The 20,402-nt window shown below is 39.5% G+C and overlaps 1 protein-coding gene across 6 annotated transcripts in view; it reads left to right on the top strand.

Annotated features, from left to right (window-relative positions):
- Positions 1–202: 202 nt before the first annotated feature.
- PHF3 (PHD finger protein 3) overlaps positions 203–20,402 on the top strand; it is a 51,454-nt gene continuing 31,254 nt past the window's right edge. The window contains exons 1-4 of one of the 6 annotated variants that reach the window (XM_064447849.1): positions 203–343; positions 18,849–19,003; positions 19,232–19,305; positions 19,567–19,728. In XM_064447849.1, the coding sequence (XP_064303919.1) occupies positions 19,587–19,728 (142 nt within the window). In that variant the 5' untranslated portion in view covers positions 203–343; positions 18,849–19,003; positions 19,232–19,305; positions 19,567–19,586. Of the gene's footprint in view, positions 344–9,908; positions 10,178–18,848; positions 19,004–19,231; positions 19,306–19,566; positions 19,729–20,402 lie in introns of those variants that run through there. The other 5 variants (XM_064447848.1, XM_064447847.1, XM_064447852.1 and 2 more) reach the window with 5 other exon arrangements.

The following is a 20,402-nucleotide window of genomic DNA, read 5'->3' as shown; positions in this document are numbered from 1 at the left end:
GCCACCCCCGCCCCGTCCAGTCCCGGCGCCCGCGCATGCGCGGCGGCGCACCCTCTCCTCCCCCCCCCCGCCGTAAACAGCGCCGTCACGTGAGCGGCCGGGCCCGGCGCGGCGCCGCTCGCCTGACGCCGCGGGGGCGCGCCTAGGGGGCAGCGGGCACGCGGCCGGCACCGCCAGCCGAGCCAGGCCGAGGCGAGGCAGGCCGGGACCAGCGGAGCCGGGGGAGGGGAAGCCCGCGCGCAGCCCCGCGGCCTGTGGGAGCGGGGGCCGCCCTCTCTCCCTTCGCTGCGTCCGCCGCGTCTTTCCTCCGCGGCTCCGGGGCAGTGCTGGGCGGCGGAGCGGGGTGAGTTAACGCCGCCGGGTCGCGGCAGGGGAACGGGGGAAGGAGGGGGGAAGGAGGCGAAGGGGCTCGCTGCGCTGCGCGGCCTCGCCCTGCCTTCGCCGGGGCGCGGCGGGCGGCCAGGCGGGGCCGGGCTGGGCTGGGCCTGCGGTGGCGGTGCTGTCGGGGCCGCGGCCTGGCTTGGCCTGGCCCGGCCTGGCGGCGAGGCCCAGCGCGGCGGGCCAGCCCGGGTGGGAGCGCGGCCTGCTTCCGCCGCGGCGCCGCCGGCACAGGCTGGGGTGCGGAGGCGGCGCTGCCACCGGCGGCGGCGGCCTGTGTTGCAGCGGCGGCCCGCGGCCTGGGTGTGGGTCCGGGGGCGCTCCCCGGGCGAGCCCCGGCTGCCCCACTCCGCTCGGCCCGGGCGCGGCCCCGCGGCGCCGACCCTGCGGAGACTGGGCCCTGCGGGTCCTGGCCTTCTTGTCCTGCCACCGGGCATGGCGCTCTGGCTTTGGCCTGGCTGCCTGCGGTGGCCTCTCCCGGCCCTCACCCTGCCGCAAGCTGCCTGCCCGGGGCCGTGCTGCCGCCGGCTTCTCAGCACCGCCTTCCCCGCCCCGCGTTTGCTGGGCCGTGCCCCTTCTTGGCAGTGCTTGTCCCTTCCCACTCCTTGAGCCGCTAATGCCTCCTTGCCCCATATAAACCTGAGGAACAAACACCAATTTAGACCCTGCTGTTCTTCCTGCTATTGGTCTGACCTGTTCTGGGCTCCTCCTCCTGTCTCTCAAACTTAGCATCATCAACAATTTCTGTGTTTAACTCTTGTGTACAGTACCCACTGTAGGAAGTGCGGGAGAGAACGTGGGCATCGGTGTTCCCCGGGGGATTCAGTGGCCTGGTGGTATTTCCAGATCCTATTCTTGGATGAGATGCTCTTTCTGAGGCAACTTGTCCACACTTCTTGCTTGCTACTTGAATGCAAATAATTAACATAAGGCTTTGGAAGAGCCATTGCTCCTGTGATTGAGGGTGTGCTTTATATATGGTCCACACAATGGAGACCCGTTGTAGCCATGAGGTGAGGGATTGGAAGAAGAGCACTCTGTGCTAGGTTGAGTAAGTAGAAATAGCCTGCAGAATGAAGTGTAAAAGTGAGGAAGGGAAGGCAGGAACGTGGGATGGCAACAGCCGTACCATACCAGTTGTGATGGTGTCTTTTATGTAGCTGTTAATCCATCATGTAATTTCTGTACATTTGCTTTTATAAAAATGGATGCTAACATCACGACAGAGTGGAAATATTGTCCGGTTAAATGTTAGGATGGTAAGCATCTGGCATCTCTTTAACACCACAAATTTGCAGGTTTTTTTGCTTAATAAATTAAGGTTCAGGGCACACTGTAAGGGAGATCTTGAAAACCTGGATTTTATGTTTCTTGGAATAATTTAACTTTGAGTAGTCTTTACGCTTAGTGTGTAGCCCACAAAGAAACTGCTGCTCAGCTCTTTTTTTTCTTTACTGAGTAGCTTCTGCTTTTAATTTCTGTAGTTAGCTTTAAAGATGATACATAAAAATACAGAGTTCTGAACACCTAGGTTTTTTTCAGCTGTCATTGCCTGTTAGTCATTCAGTTTTTATATGCATTTTACATTTGCAAACCCTCAGGAATTTCAAGCATCTGAAAGGGCACCTAACTACAAACCATGTTGGCTAGATCTGATTCAACATAATTAACGGCAGTAATTCAGCACAGTGGTAGTGTGTTTCTAAGAAAGCAAAAGCTCTAAAAAAACCTGTAATTATTATCTGTTATGCTTCTGTGACCTCTTCTTTGAAGGCTTAGTTCTACCTCATGGAGTAAATACACTCATGTTGTGCAGAGAGCTGAGCCAATGTAGGCTGTATGAAATTTTTTAGCTGTTTTTTTAAATGGAAGTTTGTGTTTTTAAAAAATTAATTTTCCCATGTCAACTTAAATATTGTTAAATCCAAGTCTTAAGCATACTGAGAGGAGATAAATTTATTTGTAGGAAATCATAAACTTTCATTGTTTCATTATATTATTCTGGCATATTATGTCAGAAACTTCTTTTGTGGCAAGGGAATATTTTTGAAAGGTAATATTGTGAAGTAGCAGTGACAAAATCCACTAAATTGGGATATGAGTGTTTATTATATAGCGGCAAAAAGTAAAAATTATGGACAGCTTATGACATCTGCTGGAGCAGTGTCAGTATAGCTGTGTGATGGATGGTGTATTTCTGTGGAAAACTTCATGAAGCTTAGCCATTAAGCTTATAAGTATTTCTGAAAAATCTAATTCTAATGTGTGTTTCCGTATGAATCATTATCAGAGAGAGACTGACAAATCCAAAAGGTATTGCAATTGAAATTACTCTGTCTGGGGTGACTAACAAATAATCGGTGTAACCTGTTACACAGCTTAACATTTATACTATGTTCAAATGAGGGGTTAAAATAATAAATAACAAATAATAAATAGGGGATTAAAATAAGGTAACAGGTGGCATATGGATACTTATGGGTTGATGTTTCTGGTGTATAGCTTTGTTGGTGTACCTGGGCCTTCTTTACAGCAATATTGATGTTTCAAATAAACCTGTTGAATACATGTTACTGTTAGACAGGTCTTTGACAGTGTCCTGTTTGTTGCGAGACGGGTGAAGGAGAAAGATCAAACTTGATTATGGTCAAAGGCCAAAGCTCAGCAAACCATATTCCATCCAAGGGATGTATCCTTTTTTGAGAAAGGACACTGAAATTTTCTTTAACAGTTCCAAATGCATTTTTGGGGCTATATTGCAATGCATATGTTCGTAAATCAAATTGCTTGTCCTGTCAAAAATCTTTTGTTGGTTAATTTAATTCTTGAAGACTGCCCTAGATGGTGGGATTTGAGCCAGTGTGAACCAGAGTAGACAGTGCACTAGCATGAGTGTTGTAAAGTTGAAGTTTTCTTATCAATTCTGCCACTGATGCACTGTCTGGAATTGACTTCCTTTTTTATCACATGATGTGTTTAGACTGTGAGCTCTGTTAGCCAGAATCTGTTAACACAGAGGACCTGGGTCTCGGTTCTGGCTTTTGGTGCCATAATATCCATAAATGTTGTAAGAACAAATGCAGGTTCTAACAGTTAAAACATGGACACGTGGCAACTTAATGTTAGTTTTCAGTTAGATGCTTGTGACCTTAAACTTTAAGGTTTTGTATACAAGGAAAGAGGGGATTTGATTGTAAAACTTGCCTCTGCTTAGCGTCAGCACTTTGAAATTACATTGATTGGTAGGTGGGTTTTAAGTGTCAAGGTGTCGGTGAGCACATGGGGTTGTCCAACATCACAGCTCTGTGAAAAAGGTATCAAGTTGATGAACTTGATACCTTGAATGCTCTTTTTTGGTACAGTAATTACCAAAAGACTCAGGTGAGGGATTTTTTTTAACTGCCTGTGTTGTTAGCTAATTGCATGTCAGTTAAGGTGCAGTTTCCCTCTTTTGCTGAAAAGTTTTTGACAGTTACTGTTACTTATAATTTGATTCCTCTGTGACAGGCTGAGTCAGCTTTTCACATCTGTTTTGGCATCTAAGGTGTTATTCATCCAAATAGGGCAGTTCCTTTTGTATACTTTTCTGACCAGCATTTATTACTACTACTTGAAGAAATACAAGTAATATGGATTTTTTTATTTAATGGAGTCTATTACTGTTATGACTAGTCCTTGCTCTTAGTCATTTGGTGTGCGTAAGCTGAAGGAAGGTGTTTACAGGACTGCAGGCCAAGTCTTATATTTTGAGTGTTGCAATGTTTCCAACACTAGTTCAGTCAATAACTAGATTTACAAAAGCTTTTAAAAGCACTATCCAGATTCAGTGAATTGGAAGGAACAGATGCTATTCAGAAAGGTACATAAATGAAATGGAAGGAATTGTGATGTTACTATGCTGCCTTCAGCAGCTTCAGACTCACTGATTCAGGTAGGCCAATAGAGTAGATAAGATCTTCAACACCTGGGATTTTGAGTATCCTAAATAAGGAGTGTGAGGTTTTTTTTCCTTTCTTTGATTAGGTTCCTTCAGACTTTTTTCCCCCTTGTTCCCAATTTAGGCAATTTAAAAAAAAATTTTCTATGTAGAAATATTTTATTTTTCTGAAGTCCAACTTCTGAGGATGAGATTTCTTTCTAAATTGTCAGTTATTAAAAATACAGGAATTTCTATTTTATATTTATAGGTATAAAATATAAGCTAATACATGAAAGTCAAATTTAAAATGTAAAATAATAAGTGAAAGTCACCCTCTGGGCAGAGAGGGAATGAGAGAAAGTAATTACAGTGAATGCTATTTAAAAGTATGAAACCTAACTTTTGCTTAGTAAAATAAATGGTGTAGGGACACTATTAAAGCTGAATAAAACATGTGTAAAGGAAAATAATAAAATAACAACACAAATATAGCTAATGGAAATCCAAATATGTAGTTGGAAAATTAAACACCCCTGGTGTTTAAAGGGAGACAATTTAGAATGCAGTGAAAGACAGAGTGTGTTTGGCCTGTACATCAGCTAAGAAACACTCAGGATTTCTACTGGTATATACAATTTGTGATCACCTCTGCTTGAGGTGGATTTTGGATAAGGTGGTAGAGACATGCTGATGCAGTTGGATATCTTTGCTAAACTGTTCTGATAAGAATAATACAACAGCAACTGAAGTAATTTTTTGCCTCTTTCATAGACAAACTAAAAAATGAGAAATCTTAAAGATGTACAGTATCTCTTGTCCAGATATTAGTCTTCCTTCCCTTCCAAGATGAGTTTGAAAGGATATGCTTGAGATCTCTCTTCTTTCCTTAGCAAGTGATCATTCTGCCTATTTATCTTTTAATTTCAGACAGTAATTTAGAGCTGCTGGAGACGTAGAGATAAAAAGTAGTAAATGGGGAGAAGGTAAATATCTGCCACATGAGATCCTACAACACGTTTATTTCATACCAGTATTTGTTGGGATTTGAGGCAGTACGATGACATACCTAACTTAAACTAATTTAAAAACTAAAGAAATGAGTTTTATAAGCTGGAAAAGAAAATTATTTGAGAGCATGAAGAGAATAATAGAATGATAGAATTATTTAGGTTGGAAAAGACCTTTAAGGTCACCTAGTCTAACTGTTAACCTAGCACTGCCAAGTCCACCATTAAAACATGTCCCTAAGCACCACATCTACATGTCTTTTAAATACCTCCAGGGATGGTGACTCAACCACTTCCCTGGGCAGCCTGGTCCAATCCCTGACAACCCTTTTGGTGAAGAAGTTTCTCCTAGTATCCAGTATAAACCTCCCCTGACACAACTTGAGGCCATTTCCTCTTGTCCTATCACTAGTTACTTAGGAGAAGAGACCAACACCTCACTGCAACCTCCTTTCAGGTAGTTGTAGAGAGTGATAAGGTCTCCCCTCAGCCTCCTCCACACTAAACAACCCCAGCTCCCTCAGCTACTCCCTCCTCATAAGCCTTGTTCTCCAGACCCTTCCCCAGCTTTGTTGCCCTTCTCTGGACACACTCCAGCACCTCAATATCCCTCTTGTAGTGAGGGGCCCAAAACTGCACACAGTACTGGAGGTGTGGCCTCACCAGTGCCGAGTAGAGGGGCACAATCACTTCCCTCCTCCTGCTGGCCACACTATTCCTGATACAAGCCAGGATGCCATTGGCCTTCTTGGGCAGCAGTGTGCCCAGATAGCCATGTTCAGCCAGGTGTCAACCAGCACCCCCAGGTCCTTTTCCTCCAGGCAGCTCTCCAGCCACTCTTCCCCAAGCCTGTAGCGTTGCGTGGGGTTGTTGTGACCCAAGTGCGGGACCCGGCACTTGGCCTTGTTAAACCTCATACAGTTGGCCTCGTTCCATTGATCCAGCCTGTCCAGGTCCCTGTGCAGACCCTTCCTACCCTTGAATAGATTGACATTCCCGCCCAACTTGGTGTCATCTGCAGACTTACTGAGGGTGCACACGATTGAGATTTTATGGTAAACATAATGTGAGAGAAGTTCTGGAAGTTGTGTTTAACTGACATTTCCTCTTCAATAGGGTTAATTTTAGTGATGGATCACTTAATAATGAAAGAGTTTGGTTGGTGGGTTACTTCTGTGAGTACCTGCTGTTGCAGTGGGGAGGGATGATTGAAACAAATCAATCTCAGGAGTATAAGAGAAATGCACTTTATTTAAGGAATTGAGGGGAATACTCTTTATACATTTAGCTTTTCTTGATGGTCAGATCTCATTGCACCCACGCTCCTGTATCTTGCTGCGCTGTGTGATGTAGCAGTCTCAGTACATGCCCCGCTGTTCCAGGAGCCAGCGGGTGGGAGAAATTCTGTGTCTGGAACCTGGCTGGGATTTCCTCCTCTGGCATTTGCTCTTTTGCCTCATTCATGAACGCTCCTCGCTGGTTCTCAATACATGAGACTTTTCATATTCTGTTGCTTCTGATTAACTACCCAGTGGGAAAACATTTTTGAATTATTGCGGGATGGGAGTACGCTTGGTACGTGCACTTTTGCTGTGAGTGATGCCAAGCCATTGGCCTTTAGGGTTCAAGTGGAGGACACAGCTGTGTTCCAGGGGAACGATACATTCGTCGTCAGAGCTGTTAGAGTTATCTTTGGAAATAAATGACCATGAAAAACTTCACTGTGTTTTTACCTATACCTCTGGCTATTTTTCCTGGTGTTCAGTGTTTCAAATGCAAAATAAACTGTTCAAAATTCAGGCACTTCAGGTATTGTAAGGGAATAATTTTTTATTTTGTATCAACTGTTCCTAACAATTGGCTGTCCAGCAAGAAGTGTGTCTTTCATTGTGGGTCCTGTAGATTCTACACTTCATGTATTAGTTCATCTAGTAATGCTAGAAATAATTTTCTAAACTTGGTACTCTAAAAGTTATGCAAAGAATTGATGGTGATTTCTTGAACCAGGTAAAGCAAAATTTTTTGTGCTTTACTGGGATAACCTCTCTAACTATTTTTAAGACTGTAGAACAAATTCTTTAATCGTAGATTTTGTGGTGGTAGGAATTTTATGCATAACCATTTTGTTTATATCGTTACAATGACTTTTTGATCCAGAATTTGGATAGAGCTTATACTTGGTCATAGACTCAAGTTCTAGAAATAAACCTTTCAATAAAATTCCTCTTGAATTTTCTCTAATAGCTAGTTAGGTGCTTTTGAAGGTGGCTGTGGCCATTGCGTGTATAGTTGCTTGGACAATTAGTTATTTTGCAGTGCTTTTAGTGTTGTGAATGGCTGCATGGTAGTCTTGCAAAACTGTAGGTATTCTTTTTCATCACACTGCTGAAGCCACAGGTTAATTTCTGTCAGCAGTGATTTTTGTTGCAGTGCTAACGTTCTGCTTGAGCTTTGCTACTTAACACTGCTCTTACTGAAGTGGTCAGCACTGCTTTGGTAACAGCAGTGTTAGTAACAGTTATATGAATGTTCCCCTCCTGTCCAGAAAAAACTTGAGATGTAATATTGCATATATGCCTAAAGCCCCTGCCACTCTTCAGTTTTGGGTACAAAAGGTTTCTTGCAGTAATTCGTGGGTGTTCTGTTGCAGTGTTATTGGCAGTTAAGTGTCAGGGTTCACCATTGTTTTATCCTGCGTCTGTCACTTCTGTACTTGTGTCATGCTTATATGAAAAGAACCTGTTGTTACAGGAAGGTGTTTTAAAATACTGGATTGGGGTATTTATAGTTATTTACTTATGTTGAGACACTGCAGCTCTTGTAGTTTATCCAGTATAGTATAGTTGTAACTAGATGGCATAGTAAAAATAGATTATACAGTGCAGCATAGCACTTCCTGTGTTAGATTGCTGCTTTATTTGTTGCAAAATTTGAAAATTATTTTGACAACTGTGAAAAGAATGTGGACTGCTATAGGTGCTGGTTGGCCTGGTATATATGTAGATGCACTGCATTGCTTGATGAAAAAATATTTTTTTGGTTAGGGAGCTTTCAAATTATTATGTACTTGCTGCTGTAAGACTGTTACGTGCTTACTAAATTCACCTGACTTGGCCTGACTTTCCTTCTTGCTGGGTGTTTGGTCAGTAGGGTGTTGTGTATTAGACTGTTGTCACAGTTAATGTGTAAATACTGTAAAGACACCATGCTCTGCAAAGACATAGTGCCATACCTGACTATTGTTTTCTTCTGAGCTGCACTATGGGAGAATGAAAGAGACTGTTGTGTTTTCAAAACAAAACATCTTTCCTGCTCACCTCTGGGTTTTGTAAACTTGTGAAATTAAATAAATTGGATAAATAGGGTTGAAACTGTAGCAGAGCTCGGATGTGTGTGGCTAGGATTTTCCCTGTTGATTGCTAAAACAGAAATGTCCCGTTGATGTATATAAGGAAGCATACTTACTGTTCTAGTAAGCATGAGCAGGTACTGGATTTATTTAGTGGCAGATTGCAGGAACAGAGATATAGGAAGTAATTCAAGCACTACAAACTCTAAATCTCACTTTTCCTTTAATTAATGAGTTCATTAAAAAAAAAAAATCCTGTCTAGCGTGTGGGAGGAGGGTGATGAAGGAAGGAGCAGGAGAGAATGTACATCCTTTTTCTGCTTCCAGAAGCTTGAACAGCTTTGTGTGTGCCAGAACTGGTCTCCCAGACTTTACTGTATGCCAAATTAAGCCAGGCACTACTGTATTACTCTGTTTTCCTTGCTCCATGACCATATTGTAATTATCTCTCCACTCTAAGTATATGCTTATGCTAAACTTCTGAACAAACATTTTGCTGACTTTTTTTGATTCTGTTGTGTAGTTATATATTCTTATTAGTTGACTCTCTGCTGCCGTAGTTGCATTTCTGCTATATTGCAAAAGAAGTGATTTAGAAAATAGTGAATTCCTTCCTGTAGAACATAGGTGCCATCTTTGAATGCAGTTTCTTAAGTTTTACATAAACTTCAAAATTGAAATTTCTAAAAGCCTCTTGGCCCTTTTGAAGCGAGCTCTGAATTCTCATACTTGATTGAGGTCAGATTTTCATATAAAATTTCTGTAATTTTGTTGAATGTAATGATAGGTGAAAAATAGTAGTGATACGGCCTTGCAGCTGAAAATAATTATTTGATGTGATGGACTTGGTAGTTCTTCTATGAATGGAAATATAGTCCGTCTCAATTTTGGGCCTAGTAGGTCAGGCGCTCGGTTTTCTCAGCTCCACTGGTGTTAGTGGAAGCTGACCTCATCTTTTTACATTTAAAGATGCGTGCTCACAATGCTGCTAAGCAGGTTCGATTGTTCTTGATAGTGTAGTTTATATTAACTTAGCATGAGATTTCTTTTTAAGACTAATCAGTTAGAGAATTGATTTTTACATATGCAGTGGGCCATACTAAGCCGTAAGCAGATTTTTTTTTTTTTGGTTACAATTCTAAAATACCTTAAGCATTCTTTATAAAAAACAACAGCCAAAACAATTTGCTGGTTTCTTAGGTGTTTTACAATTTGTAGCTTATTTTCTTATGGTATTTTTCTTGTCTTTCTATAGGGCTGAAAGACACACAGGAGTCTTCATGGATATAGTTGATACATTTAACCATTTAATTCCTACTGAACACTTAGATGATGCCCTATTTCTAGGATCCAACCTGGAGAATGAAGTCTGTGAGGATTTTAGTACAAGTCAAAATGTCTTAGAGGATTCGCTGAAGATCATGCTCAGCGATAAGGATCCTATGCTAGGATCTGCAAGTGCCCAGTTCTGTTTGCCTGTTTTGGATAGCAATGATCCCAATTTCCAGATGCCTTGTTCAACAGGTAAATGTTACAATTTTTTAAGATTACGATTTCAAATGCAGTTATACTCTAGTACCAACCCATTTTCATAATGTAGAAATAATAATTTGGGATTTCTGTCTCCTTCCTGCCCTTTTTGTTGTGCTGCTTACATGCCTGGCATGTAAACCATGTGCAGCTCTTTTTAACAATAGAAGAAGGCTCCTAATCTGGATCAGAAGTAATTTAGGCTTTGTCTTGAGTATATGTAAATTATTCCCAATTAAAGCCATTATTTGTTTAGTGTAAGTACTGTGCCTGATCAGTGAAGTTACTAGTTGTCTTCAGAAAATGTAATAATTCTGGATTAGCAGGAGGAGCATGAGAGTTGTACAAATTACTGCTCTGACCTCAGGTTTATTCTGTTGTTGCTAGACCTTCTGGTACTGGGCTGATACTGGATTCTCGGTGTTCTGCTTTGGTTGGCTTCAGACAAAACCCTGGAATGAAAATACAGTTCTCTTTTACTGTTTGGAAACACCTGATTTGGAACCAGTTTAGAGCAAAGTTTTAAATAAAAATAATCTTAGGAGTTGTGGAGTAGTTTTGGAAGCTCAAAAAAAAGTCATCCAGTCCCTAAAATTATTTCTGTTGATTAATAGTTGGAATATGTACCCTGAATTTGGTGTAAGAGACAAAAATATACTCTAAGTTTAATAGTTTTTTATTTGACTGTATATAATAAAAAATACCTAAAACCTAAAAATAATAATTTTTTTAGGTTCATTACTGAAGTGTTGTAGATTAATGCAGATAACTTTGATTATATCAACATTTAGTTTTTTTCTAGTAACTTCTACAAACAGTTTCTGAAAATCTTGATAATTTCCTGATACAGTATGTATTTTGCTTCTACTAATAGACTAAATTCTCATCTTCACTAAATTTAGTAGTATAACAATGTGGACAACTGTAAATCAAAGGTGATATTGACTGAGGCAATGAAAAAGTGGACTGCAAAGCCAAAACAAGAAATTTGATCTTTTCACTACTTCAGTAGAACATCATTGAGGCCACCCTTAATGTTTTAATTTGTTCTTGCTGTAGTCTGTATCCTTATATGTTTTTGTCCGTAACCCAACAAAATTGTATCACTCTTAATGTGCGTAAGACTGTACAATGTATACAACTAAAAAAATTACTCCTGAGTTTTTTCCTTCCAGTAAAATAGTGATGCAGATTCTTGTTTCACACTGCATCCTGTGCATCCTCCATTAAACAGATACTGCATTTAAAATATTTTAATTAACTCATAAGGTACAGCTGGACATTTTGGAGGTTACGGGGAGACTTTTGTCGGCTTTTTTGGCACGTATTTCTCCTAAAAGTGATCAGCAGTGCAATAATTAATACTACTGATAATTAAATAATAACAGTTTTTAAGGCTGCTGTCCATTCAAATAAGTGAGCTGGCTCATTTATTTGGGTTCTGTTATTTCAGGCTGTCTGCAGAGTAAGGTAATCAACTGATTTGATTTACGCTAGGTTCATGAATTTAATGTTTTGGGTTTTTTTTTTTAATCTGAAGGCAAGAGCAGAGCCACATATCAGTAAGTAAATGAAAACATGCAGTTCGGAATTAATGTAGTAGATATCGAAAAGGCGATGGAGTGTTCTTGCTGTTGCTTGTTCTTTGTAGGTCTTGATAAGAACTGTCCTTATTCAGAGATAGTAGGACTGCGGTATGTATTTAAATTATTTATTAGTTGAGAAAGATTATCAGTTTGAAGCAAAGTTTCTCTTCTTGTCTGTCTTCTTTGAGCAACCATATAGCTCATGATCGGTTTGATTTGTCTGGGGCTGTTCGTGATCTAACAAAGTTTATGTAGTCTGCTGGTAAGAATGCAGTTGTGCAAGATGATAGTACCCTCGGTAAGAATTACCCATACAGAGGCTGTTTTTTCCAGACAATATGCGTGAAAGCTTATCTCTACACCAACGTCAATTGTGTAAAAAAGAAAAAAGCATGACTAGCCCCAGAAAACTTGCCTTACTTACATCCTTAGAGCTACAACACCATTGGTGTGTCATGCAGAATGATAGTTTGCTATATTTTGATTGTTCCAGTTCTTCCCTGCCCCCGCCTTCCCATAGCATTTCACTATGAATATATTCTGCATTGCATGAAACGGTATGGTAACAAAATGGTTGGTTGTTGGCTCTTCTCTTATGCTTCTAACCCTAGTGGAAGGTTATCTTGTTTTGCTAGGTTTATGTATACTTGTTATCTGTTTATGTTAAGCAGGGCAAGACATAGGAAATTCTGAAAGCAGATGGTTGTATTTCTTACACTTTTTATTTCATTTCTGAAGAGTTAATTTTTTTCAGAGGCACAAATTCATTTACCATAATTTGTTTTAGACCTTCAAGATGTATTTTGCATAACCCGTACTGAGATCATGGAACAGTTAAGGAGCAAAATGCTCATGGAAGTTAGTTCAGAGGGCCATCAAAGGCGTGCTGCTCCATGAATAACTGGAACATACTCTATTCTGTTCAGTTTTTAATGTGGTGAAGATTTCATGCTACAGCTTATTTGATTGCTGTGAGCAAGCTGAAGAGATAAAGGTAAAAACAGTTGGACTGAGGAGGTGATTTGGCGAAAATGGTATTGGGTCTCACCGATAAAGTGGAGGAGCAGAAGGCATGGCTCACTAATACTTGTTTGAAAGCCTGGTTTGAGCAGAGTTCAAGAATATTTGTAAACCTATGCAGAAAACAAGATACTATCTTTATGTACCTTCAACACAAAACTTGTACCATGTTCTAAATATGAAATTTCTTGCGTGAGTGACAGGAGCTTTGAGAAAGGCTTGTTTCAGGCCTGTTTACCCACATACCAAATTTCTCAGGATTGTGACAACATTGTATCTGCTTTACTTCAGAGATCAGGTCTTTTTGTCTAAGAACCCCTTCTGTCTTGCTCTTAACTTGGAGTGTGTGTTTGTTTTCTGTTCTTTTTCTTACTGCTGTATTGACATTGGCTTTTGTTCTACCCTCTTTAAAACCATTTCCCCTTGTCCTGTCATGACAGGCCCTGCTAAAAAGTTTGTCCCCATCTTGCTTATAAGCCCCCTTTAAGTATTGAAAGGCCACAATGAGGTCTTCCTGGAGTGTTCTCTTCTCCAGGCTGAACAACCCCAGCTCTCTCAGCCTTTCTCCATAGGAGAGGTGTTCCATCCCTCTGATCATTTTTTGTGGCCCTCCTCTGGACCTGCTCCAGCAGGTCCATGTCTCTCTTGTACTGAGCATCTCAGTCAGCAGTACTGCTATATGCAAATAGCAAGGAGCATGAGAATGGGTGTCTGTTGTCCTGTTGATAGGAAGAACTATATCAGTACCAGTAAAGTAGTCTTGTGTTAATGTCTCGGCCCGAATCCGGTTTGTGTTGGATCTAAATGGTTTCTTCAGTTGGATGACGTTGTTGGTCTTTGTCTACTTGGTCAGCTTGCTCTGTAATTGCCACTGTGTAATAGAATGGGGTTGTCTTGTTCAGCTTTGATTGACCAGTTACATGTTTGGAGAAGACAAGAAGATTATTTCCTGGTGATCCTGGTAATGCCTTTGAGCAGAGGTAGAGCTAACTCTTTATGACTGGCTCACAGGCTGGAAAGGGTATGGGTCAAATTAACAGATGTTATGCTGAAATACTTGTAGGATGTGTTTGTGGAGTGACTGCTAAACTGTAAAGATGTAGTTGGGTTGTTGGTTTTGTGGGGTTAGACTGAGCAGATTGCTGCTCTTATATCGCAGTTAGGAAGCTTTCTGTTATGTCGGTGAATCAAGGTACAAGCTTTTCGTAACAGGGGCCATATATTGTCCTGAAGTAGGTATTAGCAGATGGATGTAGTGCCGATAGTGGAAGTGGATATAACTGCACTCTTTGCAACTTAAACGGCAGAATTTGACAAAATGAGGCTTTTGAGAATTAAATGAAACCCAAGTTCTTGGAACAATCAGAAGTGTCCCATATCTGTTTTAGGCGTCTCTTTGTTTCTGTTCATCAGTGTGGTCAGGTGGCAGTTCTTCCAAGACCTGAATGACCAGCATAGGAGGGTAGATTATGTAGAACAGCTCTTGGGCGTCTTTAATATTTGGGCGGTGTGAGTGGTTGTGGATGTGTGGTTTTGGGGTTGCCTTCTTTTTTTCCTTTCTGAGCAATTCCTTGATCAGAAGTGGAAACTGAAGTTTAGGCTATGACATGACTCTTGAGAGCAACACCTTTTTTGAACTTTGGATGGTACCCTAGTGATAAGTGTTCTGTTTTGTTCTTTTGTGTCTTGCTGGAAGCTTATCCACTAGTTTTGTAAGCTTGTGAGCATAGCAGGTCAGACTGGTCACATGCCAGTGAACTAGATAACCAACATTCATACTAAATTGGTATTTCTCAGCTATCATGAATTCGGTAGCTTTTCAGGATGTCATTTACTGGGGCAGTTTGATTTATTATACATGTAATAGAGGGAATGGAATTTAAATTGCATATCATCTGGAGACATTTGTGGATTTCATAATAAAATCAAACTTTTAACCAATTTAGTTTATGGATATGTTTATCAAATCAGGTATTTCTTACAAAAGATGAGGAAGACTGACCCTGTAAGAGGGTACAAAGACTGTTGGGGACATCTTTTTAATGGACCTTTTTTCCCTGTCCCTCTGGATTGCCGCTGGGAAAGTGTTCCCCCAAGTGCAGTCTGTTCTTTCTAGTTTTAGCCTGTGTTTTCATGAGCACTGTTGAAAGCAGCATTACCTCTCTTAAAATTGAAATTACCTACTGAATCTTTGGAGCCAAACCAATTGTTCTGACATCAAATACTTCTTTTCTTCATCTAGTGTCCTGTCTGGCTGTGTTAGCCATTTCAGGCTCTTTTCGCTAAAGCCAAATACACATGATTTTACCTCCTGCATGTGAAGTAATTTTGAATGTAACCTTCAGATTGTAACCCAAAATTGGGTCTACAATTGTTTCTCTCAGTTTTCTTACCTCTTTATGCCTTCCTTCCTTCAAGCTGTCCATGTGAACAGTTGCACAGTGTCTTGTGACCAAGGTAGTAACTTTCCTGTATAAAAATTTTACATTATTGGTATTATATTGAGAACTTGGTATTATATTAAGAACTTGGAGAATGTTTATTTTGCATGCTTTTTTGTTCTTAGGTAACAAACTACCAGTTTTCCCTATTTTAGGTCCTTCTGAAGAGTTTAGGTTTTTATTCCTTTGGATCGGTTTTATGAAATTTAATGGATGGAGAGAGGTTGGATCTGTAATAGGATTTGCAAGGCAGTTTATGTATTTATGAATCACAGAGCTCATCTAAAGGCTCTCTAAATCAAATTATTTTATTAAGAAGAGTGCTTGGCTTGATGCTGTGTTTTTACTTGTTGGAATTTGCGCTTTACTACTCTTTTTTTCCAAAGTAACGGGCTCATTACTTTGAGCTTTATGAGCTAAAGAACCATAAATCAGTAGTCCTGTGATGTAATGCCACCTTTTTTTTTTTTTTTTTGAAATGGGGGTTCAGTCCTCTGTCAGGATAAATGCTGTATTAAGTTTATTAATCAACTGATTTTCATAGGTTTTAATTCTAAAGACAGGAAAAATCCCTCTTTACAATTTCGAGATTAATGGAGAATGGGAGTAAATGTTTAGTTAGTATTTCACACGGTATTTATTGTGTTTTTTTTCTTGCACTGGGCAGTCAGTACAAGGTACTCGCAGGCAAATTCTCAGTTAAACAGGTTACAGGCTTACAGAAAAAAAATCCATAGAACAGTTGGAATTTGGTGTTTTCTTATGCAAGTTATCAATGATCTAATTTATCTTGAAAATATTTTCTTTAACAGCATTTTTAATTCTGTTGTTTGAACATATGCATCACAAATGACAATAGGAAAAAGGTTACACCATCTTCATTTACAGTCTTGAGACTTAGTGATATTGTTTCAGTATCAATATATATGTTTCATTGCTTTACTAGACTTTATTAGTTCTTAAGTAGTATAAGTAAGATTATAAATTCTTACGTAGACATGTGTTACTGCTTTAGACTTTTTTTTCATTGAAACGTGATGTTAGGTTTTTATGTTATCATCGGCATATGACGTGGTAGAAACTTTAAAACATTCATCCATTTCCATATAATTTGTGATGCGTGTCAAATTAAAATATGGAATCCACCAGGGACTTGCTCAGTCCCGCTGTTAGCGTGATTCAGGTGGATGTAGCATTTACCACAACACAAAACAGCAATAACAGTGGAGTTCTGTTCCAGGGCTAACATCTACAGGAAAAAAAAAAAAAGTATTTCTACACTTGATATTTACCTTGACCAATGTGTCAAAGACTTGAATATTTCTGTCAAATTTTGGCTGAAAATAATCAAGGGAAGACTTATGTTAATAAAAATAAAGGTTTTTAAATTTCAAAGGTTTTGATTATGTTTTTAGGAGTATTTTATTCTCCTTTTCTCCTCTTCCCCCAGCAAATAAGGCTTGTTTTCCTCAGTTTTACGTTGCTGGAGAATTAAAACATGGTCACACTTTTGTTTTAACACATGGAAATTTTTTACTTCAAATTTGCAAGTCAACTATTTTTACTATATGTTCTATTTTGTATAACATATATAAAAATGTGTCAGCATGGCAGGGTAGTTTGGAAATTTAAATACTTTACAGGTGACAAAGACTCAAAATATTAAGTCAACAGCCACTGGTGCTTCTTCCAGTATAAATATGTTCAACATGATTCGTATTTTCCTTATTTGCAGCTTGTTCAGTTGTACACTGGTGTACAACTTTTCTATTCAGATATGTTTTTTCTTTATTTTTTCCTTTCTTCTATCTTTTATCCTTCTGTTCAATCTCTATATTTATTACTGAGATAATATTTAGATATTTATTACTAAGATCGCCTATATCTTTCTTTTTAGTTCTATTGGGTTTTGCCTTTGTTGGTTTACTTTTCCTAGTGCTGTTTCTCTACCTCCACTTCCCTTTCATAATTTAATTTCCTAGTATCCTCTGTATCTATTGCTATTCTCTGTCACTTTTTCTCTTCCCACCAGGGACTGTGTCGAATGTTCCTCATCCGGGGGCCTCATGGGGCTGTACTAGCTGAGTTATAGCTCAGGTGGTTTGAAATTAGCAAGGTTCTGTGCTTCAATTTCCTCTGTAAAATTAAAGCTACAGCACAGAGTCTTGTAAGTATGAAAATACTTTAATTCTAATATTTCAAACTGTCTGTTAATAGTAGACTGAATGTGTCCCTTTTGTTATTAATAAAGGAGGGTGTGTAAATTCAATAACTTGAGCAACAACATTGTAAAACCCCACTAAGCCTCTAATAGCAGCCCTGAAATCTACTCCAGAGTCATTTCAGAAGTTGTCAAAGTAGTTTTTGTCACGTTGTCTTCAGTAGCTTAGTAGTTTAGTTCTACACTGAAGAAACAGAAGAGGATCTGAAAGGAGTTTCCTTTGTCACAGTCTGTTCCTGAATACCAGTTCCACGTTTTATAGGAACACTCTTCAATGAGAATTCTAACGTCAAAGTGCGCTGCTGTTGGGAGAGCATAGTCTTTGACAGTGTAAGAATGGGCAGCTGGAGTTAGGGTGAGGGTCCATCTTGCTCAGTGTTCTATCTTGGACGATAGCTGATATTAGATACTTAGGAGAAAGCGAAGTCTGACAGGGCAGTTACAATGTTGTCTTTTTGCCAGTGTGCCCTTTGCCCCATATGTAGCTTAGAGCAAATAAGTGATTAAGGAATATTTGGATGAGTGGAGTAAGACCAGTGTTATCAATCCTCTGCAGCTTTTACGTGATACCTGTGTATATATGTACACATGCACAGGCATAAGGGTGTGTCTGTGGATTGGCAAGCAAAAGCTGCCAATAATTTCTGGAAACACACTTTCCCTGTAAACTGATGTATACAATGCAGTAACTAAAAAATATGGTTAAAATAAAGTTACTATTATGTCATAAAATGACAAATTATCAGCTCAAGACTCCTAGCTTTCAGCTTCTGACAGCCATCTAATTACGGAGGTCCAGAGTGCCGACTATCTGGTGCCAAAGTCAGTCTTCCTTAAGAGGCTGTTTAAAACGTTTCTAATATTTGAACTTTAAAATTAACAGGTTGGTTGGGTTTTTTAACTATTCTTCATGACAGGTGATTGTGGATGGAATTACAGTATTGATAGACCTGATTATTTGTCACTGTTTAGCAGTGTTTTACAACTTCCAATTTTTGTTACTTTAAAAGTATGCTCATTTATTGTAGTGCCTTCACAAGCGCATTATTTTTTTACGTTTCAGTAACATCAGACTTGAAAAGGAACAGGAATTGACACATATTCTGAGACAGTCTAAAAATTCTGACAATTTTTAATTTCTGTTCTTGCTTATTTTGATATCTAAGATAAATTTACTGATTTAAATCAGTTTTAGGTAAGCAATTTTTAGAAATTTTTAGATATTTCTGTCATGTGAGTGAGTTTATCTTAAAAATGCTTCTAGGTAGGTGCCTGAATAGTGAAAAATAGGCATACTTGGTTGTTTGGAGTCTGTGTTGTATTTGTCAGAGCCTCCTACATGTTTTGTAAAATCACTTGGGTGTTTGGCTTGATCTCACAGATTTCGCATCCCACAGGGACCAGGATTCATTAATCACGTAGGATCTTTGGGATAGGAGAGGCTACCATTGCAGAACCAAACTTAGAGAAAGTGAGGAGAATGGCTGGTACAGTGGCCTGACTGCCTCTTAGGAAACCTATTTTCAGGAGCAACCTCTGGGACCCTTCTCAGGTTAGTGGAGGATAGGAATTCGACAAAGACAATGTTCTCTGACTCTCCTGGGAGACTAGTGCATGCTGCACTCAATGTTCTTCCAAAAAGGGGTTGCAGATGCAGATATGTGATGTGGGTGGGGCTTAGAATTTTAAAATTGTATCCTATGAGAAAACTGTGATTTTAAACTCTTTGCACTTCTGGATCAGCTCTTTCTGCTGTTTATCTTTCTTCACTTTTTCTTAGGTGGGAAGGGACAGTGAGGGACAGCTGATCCTCTAAGACTGGGGACCTTCCTGTGGCAAAAAAACAATAAAAATGTGAGTCCACCAAAAAGCTATAAGGACTATCTACAGAAATTTTAAGCTTTGGGTGATAGCTTCTTCTACACTGAAACTGCCTCACATGGGAATTTTCTGTCTTGCCTTTCTTCATTTTTTCCCCTTTTGTTTGTTTTTAGATGACCAATTTATTTATTTATTTTTCCCTGTCTCTTCCCTTGTCTTGCTCAGCATTACAGCTGCAACTTTTCTTGATCATTTTAAGTTTTAGGCTCTTCCTTGTTTGTTTGTTTTTTCCAGTTATTGGTCTTGATGATATTATGGATGAAGAAGGCGTTAAAGAGAGTGGTAACGATACCATTGATGAAGATGAGCTTGTTTTGCCTAACAGGAATTTGAGGAGCCGGTGTGAAGAAACACCCGTCACATCACCAAGAAAATCACCACGTTTAATGGCACAAGGTGATAATTTATAAACTTAAAGTAAAGCTTTGCTATTTGGTTGTTTGAATTCAAGTACAGACACTTCCTTTTTTATAAACTGGAGCTAGAAGTTGGCATCCATAGGGTACTACTCAATTTGAATTGCTCTTTGTTAAATAATTCATGTCTTCTCTATGGCCTGTGGGCCTAAAACTCGTTTTTGAGATTTTGATCCTTTTACCTGCATCACGTTAGCACTGTGGTTCTTCACCAATAAAAACATGTATTTGCAAACAGCATTGGACTATTAGGTTAGCATGGCTCTTTATTTCCCATTAAAATTTTAATTCTGTTTATTTTTATTTGTGTACTTTCTTTTTGTTTTAAATTGGATTATACAGTTGCAGGCATAAAATCTTTCATCAAAATATCTCAATATGCTTAAGTATTTTAATCAAGTATTTAAATTCTATGTGGTAGCTGATTGATTGTGGTTAGGGTTTTTCTAACTTGTTGAACTGGTGGAGTTACTGACAGCTCTGCTTTTTCCCCTATATAGAGTAGGCTGAGTTACAAAGACAAAATTACTTAATAGGGAAGTCAGAATGTAAATAAGAGCCTGTGGTACAAAGCTTGTAAATGCGCTGTTTAAAAAGGCACTGGAATTGTTTCTTGATTAGAAAATATAAGAGATGTCATCAAGTCAGAATGTG

Source organism: Phalacrocorax carbo, chromosome 3 (assembly GCF_963921805.1).
Source record: "Phalacrocorax carbo chromosome 3, bPhaCar2.1, whole genome shotgun sequence".
NCBI lineage: Eukaryota > Metazoa > Chordata > Aves > Suliformes > Phalacrocoracidae > Phalacrocorax > Phalacrocorax carbo.
The sequence above is the reverse complement of the archived record's forward strand: the minus strand, read 5'-3'. Positions and strand labels throughout refer to the sequence as shown.